Consider the following 18,392-nt stretch of genomic DNA (forward strand, 5'->3'; position numbering starts at 1 on the left):
TACTTTTATTTCTTTCTCCATCCCATCTACCATTAGAACTAAACTGGGTACAATTTCCTTTATACAAAGTTCAACATGATAATCTACCATTTCTTTTATTACTCTACATACAAGTAGCTCTTTTCCATTCTCTACAGGTGAAAGCCAAACTTCAGAGATACTAGGTTAAGTGCCATTTCTCATAAGCACCATGATGAAACTAAGCAGAAAGTATGATCCCAAAAAGGCAACTGATGAATTATCTCTGGAGTTCTCAGGACAGCAGTCTTGATCTCCCTCTCTCCTTAATGCAGAGACTACAACTCTCACAGGCCTTAAGTCTATATTACAAGTATCCTACTGACTCCTGGTGTGACCTACCCATTACAGTCAAAGAAGACCAGTGTGCCTGATATTCCCCAGCTTCTGAAGCCTACTGCCTCTCTAGCCCACATTCCCATGACGGGGCTGGCTCCTACAACCCTAATCCAGTCTCGATATACCCCATTTTATTTGCTGACATTAATGTTGAGAACACCAAAACTGAAATAAGTGTTGTACCGATTGGCTTATTAGGCAGCAACTTCAACAAACATATTTTATAAGAGGTTGAGGCAGGGCTGGGAGTTTGGCCTAGAGGTAGAGTGTTTGCTTAGCATGCATAAAGACCTGGGTTCAATTCCTCGGTACCACATACATAGAAAAAAAAAAGCTGGAAACGGTGTTATGGCTCAAGTGGTAGAGCTCTAGCCTTGAGAAAAGTCCAAGGACAGTGTTCAGGCCCTGAGTTCAAGCCCCACAACTGGCAAAACTGGCAAAAAAAAAAAAAAAAGATGGGGCAGGGACCTGGGTTCGATTCCTCGGTACCACATACGTAGAAAAAGCCAGAAGTGGTGCTGAGGCTCAAGAGGTAGAGCTGTAGCCTTGAGAAAGTCCAAGGACAGTGCTCAGGCCCTGAGCTCAAGCCCAGGACTGGCAAAAAAAAAAAAAGAAAAGAAAAAAAAAAGAGGTTGAGGCAAGGTACTACATAGAAGAGGCAAGACCAGCCCTTATTTTAAAGAAAGTAGGAAGAACATAAGAGAAGACAGAAGTGGGGAAGCTATGCCATCCTTAAGTTCAAAAGTAAATATTTCCTTCTGGTACTTACTTTTAAACTTACAACTTCTCTCATTATTATTGTTCTGCTGTTTTTATGCTCCCTACATTCCCACAGGGGAATGGTTTGTCTGACTACACATACTATTTTAAAACCAGTAGTCTTTTTTCCCCCATTATTTTAAAACATGCCACACATGACACATCAAAATATAAAACTTATGGTGTGCAACCCACACAAATCTACCCGTGCCAACTGCTAGGAGAATGCACACACGGGCCTGCTTTCGTTTCTGCTTTCACTACCTGGGAACTTTCCACATTTACAAGTAAATAGCAAACCTAAAGAGGCAAGATGTAACCTGCTTTATATAATCTAGTGCCAAAGTCTGGAAGTGGGGTACAGTATATCACTCCTAGTTAAAAAAATCCACTCTTCTGCAGAGGCCCTCCACTTCACAGACCCTAGAATACAGATCAAGGTCATGGCAGGCAATGCCTTTTTAACATGGCAAGTAAATTCAGGTCAGACCATGGAGAGAAGCATCTACTCAGTTAACAGTATGGTTAACACCTCTCAAACAGGACCAAGTATCATTTTGAAATTGTAAAAACACAGCCCTAAAAGGATGAAACTGAAGAGCAACACATGCACAGTGGCTAACTAAGCTATGAAAAACTAACGAGTAGTCCATAACTCATATTGCAGAATGATCCTTCAACCTCAAGGTTTGACCCTGGCTTGTCTGTCTAGATGAATGTGCTGATTATCTTTCTTTCTCCACTGTTTCTTCAAATTAAAGGACCCCCTCCCCCCCGCAACCCTTATGGCAGTCACAGGCGTGAAACTATGAAACATGGATGTGAAGGAGGCTTGGGGGCAGGAAGGAGAGGCACAGGCACTAGCATGCATCAGATCCCTGCAGCAGTCAATGATTGCCATTTTAAAAAAGGTAAGAAATATTCAGAAAAGAGCACCAGGTAATTACAGTAAAAATCACCTTCACCTTCTCCTCTGAGATTCATTTACTACTATCAGCCAAAAGTCTCCGTCTACAATAATCCCAATTCTTATCTGTGAATTTTATGTCAGAGGTAAAATGAAAAAAGGTTACCCCAATACCTAAAGGAACCCTCAAATCTTTTCATGAGGACTAAATAACCTCATTCATCCAGCACTTACTGAATACCAGGTCTTGGGCAGTCCAAACAAAAAGGACAAAAGGACAGGCTTTCTCTTAAGAGCTCATAACCTTGCATGAAACCTTAATCAACAGACCTATGAAATCCCTCCCATGTTTCTGAAGCATTTTATACAAACTTCTATTATAGGACATTTCACAGTGTGACAGTGGCTGTCTAACAAGCCTTGACAACCTCATAACAAGATGACTAAACTTTCATCTTACACCAGTAGTCCAAAACAGATCCAGCAAAAGGAAGTGGTCAAGAAACTTGCATAGAATATCTAAAATGAGAAATAGTTTAAAAAAAAAACTTTGCTAAGCCAGGCAGTGGTTCACGGCTGTAATCCTAGCTGCTCAGGAGGCTGAGATATAAGGATGGTTGAAGGTTCGAAGCCAGCCCAGGGCACAAAAGGACTTGAGACTCTTATCTCCAATTAACCTCTAGAAAATGGAAAGTGGGGCTTAGCTCAAGGGTAGGGCGGTAGCCTAGAATTGAAGAGCTCAGGGACAACACCCAGGCCCAGGGGTAGGGTGGTAGCCTTAAGCTAAAGAGTTCAGGGACAGCGCCCAGGCTGAGTTCAAGCCATATGACCCACAAAAAAACAAAACAAAATAAAAAAACCCCACAAACTTTGCTGCACTGAGAGATGTATATGCCAAGGAGCTGAAGGGCAGAGAGGATAAGGATTAGCCTACATAAACTCTAGGTCCTTGCTGCTCTGAAACTGGCCTATAGCTAATGTCACTACATCACTTACAAGTCTCAGACCACAACCCAGACCTAACTCACAAGCTCCCAGTCACCTAGTAGGGGGCCCACATGCATCTTCATGTTTGAGAACTTTTGATGTGAGAAATGTGAGTGGGAAAGCTACTAAGACTCAGGCAGCAGGAGTCAATAGAAGAAAGGGACAAAACTAAAACTGAAAAGGGTTGATTCATGAAGCTGTTAAAAGCTGTGATGAACAAGTGCTTGCTCTAAGGATGCAATGAGAATCACTATTTTTTAGCATAAGAAAACGGGGAGGGGGGAATTCTGTTTAAAAGCCATATAAATAAGCTCCCTAATTCAAGTTTACTGGGTTTGTTTATATCACTCTTACACACTTGAGAATGTTCATTTTGTGCTTAGTATATATCAGCCTATAAACCACAAAAAGTCACCTGCTAAATACTTGGTCAATATGCCTTTATTCTTAGCATTATTAAGTGTGCTTCACCATTCAAACAGTAATGTGGTCCTTAAATACGAGCCACCTACCAGCTGACCCTTCTGAAGACAACACAGGTCCTGTCTGCTGCTCACAGCACTCTTGCTGACTCTCACTGATGGCCTGTGGGAGAAAAAGTCCCATCCCTAGGGACCAGAGTACCACCAGACTGGTGGATGTGCAGTCAGCAATGAGGGCACTTTCTGTGCCTTTGTGCTCCTGTCTGCTCTGCAACCCACTATGCCCTCCAACCTCCAATTTTATATTCCAGAAGCACTGCTTTAATGAAACTATCCACTGCCTCAGATGCAAAAGAAGAAAGTCTGAGAGGCACCGTGTGCTGCAATGAGTTGATAAGTGAGGTCCTGTGGCTGGGAGAGGTAGAAAGAAGAGTTCAGTACACTCCTAAGGGATCAGCTTTAGCTTTAACAGTAGGGGGAAAATTACCTTTTTTTCCCCCTTCATTTCAAAATTAACTGGATTCTCCCTCTCGTGGGCCAAATTTACACTACTGTCAGAAAAACACAGTTCATCATTACTACAAAGGGATAACTGGAAAAGTTGGTAAAACCCTAGCTGGGTGCAGTGGCTCACGCCTGTAATACTAGTTATTCAGGAAGCTGAGATCTGAGGATTGCGTTCAAAGCCAGCCTCGGCACTAAAGAAAGTGAGACTTCTATCTCCAATTAACCACTAGAAAATGGGAGAAGGGGCTGTGGCTTCAGTAGTAGAATGGCAGCCTTGAGGTGAAGAGTTCAGGGACAGCGCCCAGGCCCAAGCCCTGGGTTGTTAGGATCTATCCCTTTCAATCACCAATACTTGATGTCTCCAGGCAAGCTCTTATTGTCATAATCTGTTTTGAGGAACACTGGGTCCTAGTCACAGTTAGAATATCAACAGAAGCCCACACACCTAGAGCCATATCTAGAACACTGAGCAATCGAAGAAAAGAGGAGGATCTGCACAGTTATACTGCAAAGTATAGTACTGGAAATTAAAATGACCTGGAGTACTGGCTATTGCTGAAGCAGCCAGACTTCTGAAGTCTGCTATTTCCAACTCCTTCTTCACCAAAGGCTCATCAGTGGGATGGCGCTGAGTAACCTAGGAGCATGGTTTCCTCCTCTGTACTACCTGCTCTCACAGCTTTGCCCTCAGCTCCTCAGAAGTCAAGGTTTCATAAAAGGGAGATGGAAAGCACCCAGAGGACACTCCTGAGCAAACTTAGAAGTAAATCAGTTCTTGCCCCAAGAATCTCATTAAAAGCTACTTTCTCAGCTTATTTCCCTGAAAATGGGATTTATCTGTGCACTTTCAAATCTTTCCCACTTTTTTCATTCCCAAGTCTAAGGTTTTCATCTGTTGTTAAAGAAAATATTAAATAACAGACATTGGCCAATATAATGTTGTTACAAGTTCTTTCAAACTGTGAAAAGTTTAATGTGTAAATGTTTTGTAAAAACACATGAAATTAAATATGAAAATAAAAATATAACAAATGAGGGTTGGGAGCATGGCCTAGTGGTAGACTGCTTGCCTAGCATTCATGAAGCCCAGGGTTCGATTCCTTGGTACCACATACACAAAAAAAGCCGGAAGTGGTGCTGTGGTAGAGCACTAGCCTTGAGGAAAGCCCAAGGACAGTGCTCAGGCCCTCAGTTCATACCCCATGACTGGCAAAAAAATAAATAAATAAAATATATATACACACACATATATATAATAATGAATTTTTAAAAGAGTCATCCAATGACGTAAATTACACCAAACACCCCCTGCTTTTTCTTCACAGCACATTCCTAGAGACTATATTGTAAGGCCAGTTGGACCTTCTCACAGGAGCTAGGTTATTGCTGAAGTGTTATATTCTCATCAAAAGCACCAAGTAATTTAACAGCAAAACACAGCTGAAAATTCCCTAAATAACACAAAGCAATAAAATTAAGACTTTAACCTGTAGGACTGAAGTTTTATGATAGAAAGGATATTACAGTCTAAATCATTCCTCTTCCAAGTCAGTAAAAGGAAACCCTGAAGAACTCTGGCCCGAGGTCAGCAATCTGGTTGAAGAGCAGGACAAAAACCAAACCTCCTATCAATCTAATACACTACCCAAAGCTTACCTTAGATATAAAAGTACCCTAATAAGGTAAAAAGAATATGCCACCATTTTATAAACAGTCTCCAAAATAAGACATGTATAAAGTTAATCAAACTATAACTCTCTCCTAGGGCACATTTTTATCAATGAACACCAGCTATTAAAACCTTTATGTCTGTGTACTTACTAATTAGCTCTGTTTCCTTCTAGGCCTTTTAAAGTTTCATAAAGTACTACAGTTTATAACTGAAATGTCCTCCAAAAGCCCATGTGTGAAAGGCTGGTTCCCCAGATTGTGATGCCACTGCAAGGTACTGGGGAACACTAAGTGGTGGGTCCTCATGGAGGCAAACTCACCATGGGGACATGCTTGGGTGAGATGGGGAATGTGGTTCCTTCCTTCTCTTTCTTCTCAGCCATGAAGTAAGTTCTCTGCTCCACCAGTTGTTTTCATCTTGATATGCTTCCACTGGTCCAAATCAATATGGTCAATCAGTCACGGATTGAAACATCTGTAACTGTCATCCCAATTAACATTTTTCTCTCTATATTTATCTCAGGTCTTTATAGTGCAGTAATGAAAAACTAACTTATGCATAAAACACAGCAGAAAGAGACCTAGATGTCAATCCAGAACAGTCCTGGCTTTTGGCTGTGCCTCACACTTGGAACTCAACCTCAGGCCTGAAGATCTCCTCCTGAAGAGGAACTTGCCAGCTTCCCTGGTCACGGAAGGGCATATAATGAACAGAAGTCACTCTGAGTCCTTACATGGGCCACAGGGACTAGAAAAGAATTTGGAACATAGAGGATAGTAATATAGAATCGTTTATGGCCAAATTTCTCACAAGATTTCTGTAGGCAGACTAAAAAAGTTACACAGAAACGAAACGTAAGACAGACCTAGTGAGATATGCTGCCCAATCAGTTTTCAGTAACCACTGTCTCTTTTTATTCTCTTTCATGTTTTCTACATAACTATTTCATGAAGTCAGAACAGGAATGACAGTGAGCCAGACCATACTCTCCTGATAAAGCCTTCCTCTGCTTGGCTCAAACCTTAGATATCACTGGGAATACAGGGTTAAAAAAATAATACAACTTTCTATGACAACTATGAGGTTGATGGCATAGTCAGAACCTTATCAATTCCTCTGAGTGTAGCCCTGACTTGGAAAAGTTTCTCCTCTTCCTTCTTCAGTACTAGGGATGGAACCTATAGCCTCATGAACAATGGGCAAATGTTCTACCACTGAGCTGCATCTCAGTCCTTTCTTAAATACCTCTATATACTTCTTCTTTACAATCTCACCAATAAAAATAAGTGATCACATGAAAGTCCAACAAGATTCAAAGTCAACTAGAAGGAAATAATCTCTTTTCTGAGTGCTTCTCAGTAGTACATTTTCTAAATACCAGCTAACTGTAAATGTTGGTCTTAGCATGAAAAGACTTCAATTCCTCTTGCTCAAAAACTTTCTTCTTAACCCAAGTCTGAAAATGAGATTTATATCAGAGTTTGTTTCCTCCTACATAATGCAGTACCATTTTCGTTCAAATTTTGAAGTTTTGTTTGTTCTATTTCTCTCCCACCTCCACATCATTCCTGAGACAATTCCTATCTTCATACCTCCCCCTTTAGTAGCTTTCAGCAAACTGAGTCTAAGCCTAAGTCTTACAGAGAAAATTTCACTCAACCATGATGGGGCCAAATTATTGGAACAGTCCTTAGTTTTGCAAATACTTTTAACATAATTCAGACAGTTTAGAATAACATGGCTTGCCAATACGTGCCAAGAGATTTGAAAATCATTTCACAGAAAACTATTTTGGGTTCTAATTTGACACAAAATGCTAAAGGCACAAAAGTTAAAGATGCAGGTAATTTCACAGCCCTTAACTAATCTTTGTAGAATAGAGAACCAGTACCACAGAACTATTACCTGACAGCTAAAGCAATAGACTGAGCCACAAAAACTTCATTCTTAAATCCTATGAAACCTATCTTCCCTGGATCGGAGCAAGCTCAGGAAAACATATGCTGATGGTGACAACGGACTTCCTCTACCTCTTCCAGATGACCAGAGGAAGTCGAAGCTCCAACAGTTGGAAAACTATGGAATGGTTGGCAGTGATTCGAGTATGAGAGGACCCAGAGAACAGACCTTGGCACAGGATGAAACAACTATCTTCTGGACAGTCTTTCATGTATACATGTATATACAAAAGAATAGCCAGCACTATTATATGCACAAGCTAGGTGCTTGAAGCTACCAGAATAAAAAAAATACCAGAAGACCACTGAAATATTAAACAACTTTATCTTGGTGGGTAGAGAAAACCAAACAACTGGGTAAGACATGGAATGTTAAGCAAAAACAGGGAGCTGGAAAAGGTGACAGGCTTTTGGGAAGAGGTCTTGAGCAAGGCAGAGCTTGGGCAGGTGCAGAGGACTGGCCCTGGCATCCTGACCTCACACCTTCCTTCATTTCCTCCTTGGGCTCCTTCCTTTCCTTGGCATTTAACACATAGCCTCCCCAAGGTATCCTTGAAAGGGAAGAGGCCATGTTTCTTAGGTCCTCTAGGAAATTAAAAGGGCACACAATTCAAGTTAAGCTTCAAAGATGAGAATGCCCCATTTCAAAAGAGACAGCTAGAGCTAGCATTGCCACGTCACCCTCCATATCTTCCCCTGCCTCCCCTGCTTCAGACTGTCAGGGCCCACCGCAAGTACACTTTCACTCCAGTCTCACTCTCACATAGCTTATGTTTGACGACTGAGAGAATAATTATAGAATCCTGATTTTTCTTCTCCACATTGTTGAAACACTGTAAAACAAACACACTTTTCTCTGGTAACAAGAAAAAGATATGGGGCCAGGAGTTTGGCCTAGTGGTAGAGTGCTTGCCTAACATGCATGAAGACCCGGGTTCGATTCCTCAGTACCACATACATAGAAAAAAGCCGGAAGTGGTGCTGAGGCTCAAGTGGTAGAGCTCTAGCCTTGAGAAAGTCCAAGGACAGTGCTCAGGCCCTGAGCCCAAGCCTGGAAAAAAAAAAAAAAAAAGAAAGAAAGAAAGAAAGAAAGAAAGAAAGAAAGAAAGAAAGAAAGAAAAAGATATCTTAAGCCAAGTGCTAGCGGCTTATGCCTGTTATTGTAGCTGCTCAAGAGGCTGAGGTCTGAGGATCATAGCTCCAAGCCAGCAATGGCAGAAAAGTGTGAGCCTCCTTATCTCCAAAAAACCACTCAGAAAAAGCTGGAAATGGTGCAATGGCTCAAAAGGGCAGAATGCTAGCCTTGAGCACAAAGAGGCTCAGGACAGAATCCAGGCCCTGAATTCAAGAAAAAAAAAAGTTAAAAAAAAACCCCCACACATACATAACAATGTGAGTGAAGCTTAAAATATGCTAAGTTAGTCAGCTCCAAAGGACAAGAACTGTATGTTTTCTACTAATGAATTCTCTATAAGCTCATGGTCAAGTCCACAGTGATAGAAGAATGGTGTTGCCAGAGCAAGCAGGGACAGATGAATGGGCAGTGACTTTTTTTGTTACTTCGATTTCTGGGGACTTGTTTTTTGTTTGTTTTTTTAATAAGATAGGGTTTTACTACATGGTACAGGATACCTGGAACTTGTGATCGCTGTATGCTGGGAATACAGAAGTATGTTACTACACCAGATAATTAATGGACATAGCTTCTATTTTACAATAGGAAAGACTTCTGGAGATATGTAAACATACTTAATGTTACTGAACTATAGTCCTAAAAAATGATTTGAATCATGAATCTGAGGGTCTGTGTATTTTACCACACTTTCCAAAATAAATAAAAAGAACAGCTTCAAGGAATGCATTTTTATCTAAACAAGCTATACTTAACAGTACACATACTTTCCTCCAGCATTGCACAATGGTTCCAGCAATTAAAATACCATCTAGGACCTAGGGCTGTGGTCAGCAGTAGAGCCAAGTATTCATAGGACCCAGGCTCAATCCCCAGAACTAAAACAACAAACATTGGGGGGAAAAATAAAGTAAGGAAGGGAGAAGGGCAAGGAAAGAGAGACTATATAATTTCCTAACCAAAATATATTCAAAGTGAACATCTGTACCAATTTTTTTGAGTCTAGAATGTTCCCTGGAGAAAATCACCAACTGCCTCTCTGGTGATGTATTTAGCATCATTATCACAACACAACCACCACCATCATTCACTGAATCCCTATCATGTATTCACCGGATACACATTACTAAAATCCTCAGAAGCCTACAGGGAAGGAACTGTCCTCACTGTACAGATGAAAAAATGCAAGACCATAAAGCTGGGAAGTGGCTAAAGTCTACGCATTGCTGACCTGTGAGTAGTCCTGCTCTTCAGCATCCTGTCTACCTCTTCACAAACGACATGCACAAAGAAGTGGCTGCCCAGAGTGGATTGCAAGTTGCCCATTTGTTCCTATAACACAGACACACTGAATACCTGCTCTACACCTTCAGCACAATATCACAACAGCTGGATCCAGAGATTCCAAATGGAAAAGCAGAAGCTGCAACTCCTCACATGTTAGGGTCTCCAGTCCTGGGCATTAACTTACTCTAAAGCAAAAAATGACTTCAATGCTCTGGTTCCTCACACATAGTCTTATGAATTAACTTCCATCACGAATCCTAGCACATTGTTTATCCTAAATGTACCTGCTCCTCACAGACCCCACTTAGTCTTGGGGAGGAGTTGCAGAAATGAACGGTCCTGTCCTAACCTTCCATCCATACTTTTCAAATGTCTTAAACTCCCCTGACCAACAAGAACTAAGAGCACTGACCTTTCCAAGTTCACTGTTTAGTGGGGGGGGGGAGGGAGAGGAGGAAGCAGGGGAGACATGTAGAAACCAGGCATTTCTTTTTAAGATTTATGCAAACTGAGCCCTCTAACTTGGAGTTTGTTTTAATGTAAAAACTAAGTAAATCTTAGCTCTTAAGTTGGCACTGAAAAAGTGGCCTGTATTTATACAATGTGTTTAAAGACCTCTGGGCTTCCAGCCCCAGCACTAGCCCAGATAAGGAAGTGAATGCAGTGAGCGAGCAGCACACAGAGGACCTCCCTACAGGCCCTGAAGCCAGTTCTAAAGCAAGTTCCTCCTTTGAACAACTGTCTGTGGCATTCCCTGGCAACATCTTCCTCTGAGTAATACAAGTGTCAGGACACTTATTATTAATGGGGCTTCACGCTAGTTGTTTTGCTTTCTCACTTATAAATTCCCTGAGGTCAGGTACTGTCAAACTTCCCTATTTCCCATAAGAGAAACTTGCTGTGGAAGTTGCTTCCAAGAAGAGTCCCTGGGTATGGAAGGAACAGGCCTTCTCCCAAAACTGAACTGTAAACAAGTCTTCCTTTTTCTTTTTCAAATCCAGTGTGGACAACAGTCATTTATCCTGTAGTCTATAGGGCTCATTTTTTCCTTCATCCCTACCTCTCAATTCAGCTAAATTCCCAGTGCTAAAGTTCCAGGTTTGGCCCCAACCCATCACCCAGAAAGAAAACATTGCTGTCCAATTCCCCTTGACTTTACCATTTCTACTTTCACTTTCTTAAAAGGCCACTTATTCCTATCACTAGTGTCACAAGTAATTAATTAATAAATAGTCTGTTGCCCGAAAAGTGGAGAGAAGCAAAGGCTACAGACTGATCAGGAAAAATAGAGATATGTGCTCAAAAATTTAAAATTCAGAAAATAAAGTCACAGGTTAAGGCCCATCCAGGGGTTCGCAGTCCCAAGTACTCAATTTCCTATCCAGTCTGTACTGACAGAACAGGCAGGTAAGAATAGCCATCTGAGGATGCAGCTATGAAATCAGTGTGTATGTGTCCTCCACAGTTCATCAGAAAAGCTGAAACCTGGTTCTGATATATCCTGGAGATACCGAGAACAGGACCTGAGAACTTTTAGGCAACTGACTTTTACTGTAGGCATATACCAATATGTACAAGAGCCCCTTTTTTTGAGACTATCACATGTAACTCCCAATCAACAGAAATTTTTGTAATTATCAGCCAGTTTCACTAATCTACACTACTCACACACATCCTACTTGTCATATTACATTTGCTCTGCACGGTGACTTAGTACTAAGACAAAATAGTGACAATAACAATGTGTTCGCTGTTTTCAACCTTTTTGATTCCATGTAGTTTTTCAGCTAACGCCTGTTTCTTATTTTCATAAACCTTGATAGTAGGCTGGGCCTCCTCTAGTTCTATTTTTTCTAGGGCTCTGCAATGTATGTCCCTCCTTATCCCTTGCCACATCCTTCTGTCATACCAAAACCACTTAATGCCTTTTCAAATATTCAGCAGCATCCTACAGTACTATCCAAAAGTGCTCAGAAAATGTGAAGAACTTTTATGTTCAAATGTTCACTGCTACAATCATAGCACTTAATATGCATAGTGCTGTGGGCAATGTGTGCAAATGCCAACATCTGCTGACCTCAACCTCAATTCTAAACATTAAACTGCCTGGAGTCAAGTTACATCCTTATATATTCACTTCTATTCACTACGTTTCTTCTCTCACTAAAACAAAGTCAGAAATTTCCTATCTGAAAAGTTTACTTAATTTTCACTGTTATATAAGACTCCTAGTAAGTTCAAATAGAGAAGACTTCTAAACAAATCACCTTGAAAGCCTGCCACTCAGACTAATAAAATTTCAAGCCATAGAAAACTGGATCCACCTTCTTTGTCACCCTGCACTAGAATTAACTCCAAATGGATCAAAGACCTGGAGGTAAAAGCTGACACACTGAAAACTTTACAAGTAGGAATAGGAGATACACTAGGCCTCCTTGGCACAGGGTGAAACTTTCTTATAAGAACCAAGAATCACAACAAATCAGAGAAAGGCTGGATAAGTGGGAATGCATTAAACTGCAGAGCTTTTGTATGGCAAAGGACATAGCTAGTAAATTAAATAGGAAGCCTACAGAGTGGGAGAAGATCTTCACCAACCAAACAACGGACAAAGGCCTCATATCTAAAATATATCAACAACTCAAAAAATTGAATCACTCCAAAACTAAAAGTACCAACCATCCCATTAAAAAATGGGCCAAAGACTTAAAGAGAGTCTTCTCTGAAGAAGAAACAAAAATGGCCTATAGACACATGAAGAAATGCTCAACATCTCTGGTCATAAAAGAAATGCAAATCAAAACAACTCTAAGATTCCACCTCACTCCAGCTAGAATGGCCAGGATCAGGAAAACAAATGACAACAGATGCTGGAGGGGATGTGGCCAGGAGGGATCACTACTACACTGTTGGTGGGAGTGCAAACTTGTTCAACCACTATGGAAAGCAGTGTGGCAGTGCCTCAAAAGGCTAAACATAGAACTCCCCTATGACCCAGCAATTTCACTACTTGGCATTTACCCAACCATCCAAAATCTAGGGCATACTAAATCCACTAGCACAACAATGTTCATTGCAGCATTATTCACCATAGCAAAGATATGGAACCAACCTAGATGTCCCTCAGTTGATGAGTGGATCAACAAGTTGTGGTATTTGTACACAATGGAATTCTATGCTGCTGTCAGAAAAAATGACATCGACCCATTTGTTAGGAAATGGAAAGACTTAGAAAAAAATCATATTAAGTGAAGTAAGCCAGACTCAAAGGAACTTAGGCTCAATGGTTTCCCTCATTTGTCAGAACCAGTAGAAACCTTGGGCTCTACTAGCAGAGATCTGCAATAGAGCAAAACCTTGATATATAAGGCCATATAGTATGAAGCTAATTGAAAGGACCTCCAGGATACTGAAACAAAAGCCATATAATGAATGATTGTTGTCCTTAATGTACTACGTTATCTCCTTTGCTGTCTCTTGGGTATCTCATATTGTTACAGTATCTCACTTTGTTATCTGATACATTGAATTTATTTGTATTTGGTTATTTGAAATTAGATAGGGAAGGGGGGAAAACCAAGACGGGGGAGTGGGGGGGGGAGGGTGATGGGTACCAAGACATGTGAAAGGGTATCAATGTATGTGAATTAATGCACCTTCTATCTGGCAAATATCATGTAACCCTTTTATTAATTACAATAAAAAAATTATAAAAAAAAAAGAAAACAGGATCCAATAGACTTAACAACAGTGAATCACAGAGTGAATTAGGAGAGACTATGGAATTGAGTGATTTCACTGCATCATTGCAGGATATCAGCTGATCAAAATAGGTTATTTTGACTTCTGGTCCAGAGTTTGAGAATAAAGGAATGCCTAAACACACACTGCACACAAGGCTAATCAAAGCCATTGAAAGCATTTTAAGAGATTTTCTTTTACTGCTACTATATTCTTCATAAGCCTACTAAGAACTCTGCCTCAGATAGGCAAAGAATCCTCTCCTTGATGCTAAAAACAGCTAATGAACACCACTCAGCATTTCAGTGTACCTAGTGTATCCTAGTCAGAGGCAAACCCGGGTTTTGTGGGACTAGAAACTATTGTAGGGAAATGTTATTTTTATTTATTTTTGTAGGTCATGAGGCTTGAACTAGGCCTGGGCACTGTCCTTGTGCTCTTCAGCTCAAGGCTACCGCCCTACCCTTGAGCCAAATCCCACTTCCTGTTTTTTCTAGAAGTTAACTGGATAGAAGAGTCTTAGGTCCTTTTGCATGTGAGCTGGCTTTGAACTTTGATCCTCAGATCTCAGCCTCCTGAGTAGCTAGGATTACAGGTTTGAGTCACTGTGCTGGCTAAGTGTTGCTTTGAAAGAAAAAAAAAATCCCACACATCTTACTTTTTCTTTTGGGTATCAGTCCTAGGTTTGAATTCAGGGGCTAGGTGCTGTCCCTGATCTTTTTTGCTCAAGACTAGGGCCCTGCCACTTGACCACTTTCAGCTTTTAGGTGGTTAATTAGAGATAAAAGTTTCACAGACTTACCTGGCCTGCACAAGCTTTGAACTGTAATCCATAGATCTCAGCCTCCTAAGTAGCTAGGATTACAGGTCTGAAACACCAGTGCCCTGATATACCATACTTTTGAAAGTGTATACAATGTGTCCAAGCATTCCTAGGAAACATCTCAATGGTTTAGAAAGATTCCATGCAAAAAGAGATCTGAAGAGTGTGGTTCAAAGCCAACCCAGGCACTAAAGTTCCTGAGACTCTTATCTTCAATTAACCACCAGAAAACTGAAAGTGGTGCTGTGGGTCAAGGGGTAGGGCAGTAGCCTTGGGCTGAAGAGCTCAGGAACATTACCCAGCCACAGAGTTCAAACCCCACAACTGACCCAAAAAAAAAAAAAAAAAGAATCCATGGTAGTCAGAACAAGAGAAAGTATGCTGGTAAAGCTAGGGAAAGAGACAGGAAAACTTCCAATGATAAGACATTTGGACAGGAAGACCAGAAGGAAGCCCAGGAAGTAATCTTCTAACACAGTAAGTAAATTTCCAGCATAGGAAATGAGGCCAATGGTGAAAAACAAACACAATTTCGATAACTTAATTTTAATAAACAAATATAAATTAAAATAGACATATAATGTCCTTGAGCTTCTTAGATTAAAATTTAAAACATGAACAAAAGTGCTGGAAAGATTGTGGGGCAGGTGATCACCTCAAGATATTTGTATGTATAAACTTGCAAAATCTCTCTGAAACTATTTCTCTAGAAATATTTCTCAAGGACCTTAAATCCTGCTAAGTTTTTTTTTGTTTGGGGGGGGGGATTTTGGTCAGTTACAGGGCTTGAACTCAGGGCCTGGACACTATCCCTGACTTATTTTTGTTCAAGACCAGCACTCTATACCACTTTGAACCACAATGCCACTTCCAGTTTTCTGGTGGTTAGCTGGAGATAGGAGTCTCATGGACTTTTCTTCATGGGCCAGCTTTGAATGTGATCCATAGATCTCAGCCTCCTGAGTAGCTAGGATTACAGGTGTGAGCCACCAGTGCCTAAGGGCTCTGCTTCTTTTATCTAGCAATTCCAATAATGAATCTTAAATTCTTGCAGAAGCATTCAAAATACAGATGGAATCTGTATTTGCCCTTAAAATTAAAACTGGTGGAAGCTGGGGAATGATCAGCTGCAGAGCACTAATCAGCATTATTGCTCTAACTCTCCCTTTTCCTTGTCTCTCTTCCTCTCCCTCTCCCTCCCCCCCTCTATATATACACATATATATACATACACATATATGCATATATATATAACACACATACATACATGAAACCAAATGAATCTCATGTATAAAGGATGTTTTTAAATTATGGAACATCCATATAATGAACAAGGTAGTCACTAAAAGTGATACAAATACAAATATGCAAAGATGGTCACGATATACTAACAATTTACTATAGGAGGGCCTAGATTAAACAGTTCTATGGTGGAGCATATGCTTAAAACCTGGGTTTAATCTCCAGCACCAAAATATATACAAATATACACACACATACACACACATAGTTATCATATGAAGTACCAATTCCACACTTAAGATACATACCCAACTGGAAACACATCTACTTAAAACCTGTACACAAATGTTCCTGACAGCATGACATGGAACAGCACCAAACTGGAAGCAATCCCCACATGCATCAATTGATGAATAAACTGTGGTATATCCATACAGTGAAATATGTTAATAGAAAGGAATGAAATATTAACATACCACAATGGGATAAACTGAAACATCACATAAAAGGAGCCAGTCTCAAAGAGTGTACAAATCACTTTAATTCCAACTGTATTAAATGACCAGAACACACCAATCCATAGGGACAGAAAACAGATTAGTACTTCCTAGGGATTGTAGAAAATAGATGGTGTGGGGATTTTTATGGAGTGATGAAGACAGTGGTGATGACTGCATAATGGTGAATATATTAAAAATCACTAGGGCTAGAGATGTAGTTCAGTGATAGAGCACTTGCTTGGCATACATAAGATCTTGGGTCTGATCTCCAGCACCAAAAAGAAAAAAAAAATTAAATAACTAATAAATAGACAAGACCACTGAATCATACACTCTGAACATATCTCGAAAAAAGCTATTACTTTAAAAGTAAGTATTAGCTCTGTATTTTTTTTTTTTTTTTTTTGGCCAGTCCTGGGCTTGAGCTCAGGGCCTGAGCACTGTCCTTGGACTTTCTCAAGGCTAGAGCTCTACCACTTGAGCCTCAGCACCATTTCCCGGTTTTTTTTTTTCTTTCTATGTATGTGGTACAGAGGAATCGAACCCGGGTCTTCATGCATGCTAGGCAAGCACTTTTACCGCTAGGCCAAACTCCCTGCCCCTTAGCTCTGTATTTTATGTTGGCTTTAATTTCTTTGTATTTCATAATGTTTTCCCTAAATTTTTTGTTTTGTTTTACATATAAATTTTATTGTCAGAATGATGTCTATAGAGGGGTTACAGTTACATTCGTAATAAAAATTGGGACAGTAATGGTACACACAGTAATGGCTATTAGTCTTACCAGAATGATTAAATGATATGCCATTTGTAGAAAGCTTTAAAGAGTAAGACAAAGCAGGAATTTGATTTCCATTTTGAAAACAGAGACGTGGCCTTCTACTTACATCACCACACATTCTTAACTTGTTTCTCATCACTTAAAAAGCAATTCTCTTCTCAGCTACAACAAATGCCAAATAAAAGTAAGCTCCAAGAGTAACATGGCAAGTAACACATGAAAGGCTCTAGATCTATTAAGACATGTGTGCTGTTCATCCACTCCATATGCTGTGCTTCCTGCCCACAAAGCCAGGAACTCTTGTAACTTAAGGGACCATTCATCTCATTTTTGTAGAGGAGGAGATCAAAGCTTGCATTTACTTGGCCAAGGCCACCCAGAGCATGAAGGTGAGCCAGTATCCAACAAAGCTTCATGATTCCATAGCTTAGGCATTGCAGTATCTGAGGGGAAAATGGTAACTAAAAAGTAATCTCTTAAAACCTGTAATAGATGTAAGAGGAAAAATGAGGACTGAGTTGGAGAAGAGCACTTGCCTAGCAAGATCAAGGCCTAGTAGGGGGAAAGGATGTGTGTGTGTGTAGGGGTGCTCGGCAAGAAGCTAACTTATTTAGGTGTGCATTTACCTTCAAAAATAAAGGAGTTATAAATATAAATGCTTCATATTTAGTAAATGTTGTTATAGCCTCAAATATATGAAGAGTGAATCAAGAGTTGAGAATTTTTATCATAACCCTTGAAAAAATTATGATCTGACAAAGAGAAAGTCAGAGGAAGGCAATTTTTTTTGCCAAAATTCTTAAGAACAATTTTAATGTTTTGACATGTAAACATTCTCTCTTAAAGCATTGCATCATGCTGTCAAGCTTCTCGTCTTCAATTCCCAAAAAACACTGGCCACACACCAGATGGGGGAATAAAAGGAATAGAAACTAGAATTAAGGAGGAAGACATGCTTGAATGAAGATCAAAGTGTTACACTTATAATTAAATATTTCCATGTTATGGCAGCTTCGGCATCCCTACACATCCTTAGAACTAGAATGAGTAGAATACAGAGAAAACAAGAAAACCTTGCTGTTTTCCCCAATACCTAATCCAATTTCTTTAATTGACTCAGCATTCTTCTTTTTATTTATTTATTTTTTTGCCAGTCCTGGGGCTTCACCTCAGGGCCTGAGCACTGTCTTTGGACTTTTCTCAAGGCTAGAGCTCTACCACTTGAACCATATCACCATTTCCAGCTTTTTTCTATGTATGTGGTACCGAAGAATCAAACCCGGGTCTTTGTATATGCTAGGAAAGCACTCTACCACT

At 40.2% G+C, this 18,392-nt stretch overlaps 1 protein-coding gene across 6 annotated transcripts in view; it reads right to left on the reverse strand.

Moving 5' to 3' along the window:
• Nucleotides 1-18,392, reverse strand: part of Tmem131l (transmembrane 131 like) — a 127,965-nt gene that overhangs the window by 78,013 nt on the left and 31,560 nt on the right. For 4 of the 6 annotated variants that reach the window (XM_090356844.1, XM_090356841.1, XM_090356840.1 and 1 more), the window contains exon 4: nt 5,931-6,042. The exons of the other annotated variants lie outside the window; for them this stretch is intronic. In XM_090356844.1, the coding sequence (XP_090212970.1) occupies nt 5,931-6,042 (112 nt within the window). The remainder of the gene's footprint in view (nt 1-5,930; nt 6,043-18,392) is intronic. 6 annotated transcript variants of the gene reach the window in all.

The sequence above is a fragment of the Megascapheus bottae genome, chromosome 23 (assembly GCF_031878675.1).
Source record: "Megascapheus bottae isolate mThoBot1 chromosome 23, mThoBot2.hap1, whole genome shotgun sequence".
NCBI classification, from domain to species: Eukaryota; Metazoa; Chordata; class Mammalia; order Rodentia; family Geomyidae; genus Megascapheus; species Megascapheus bottae.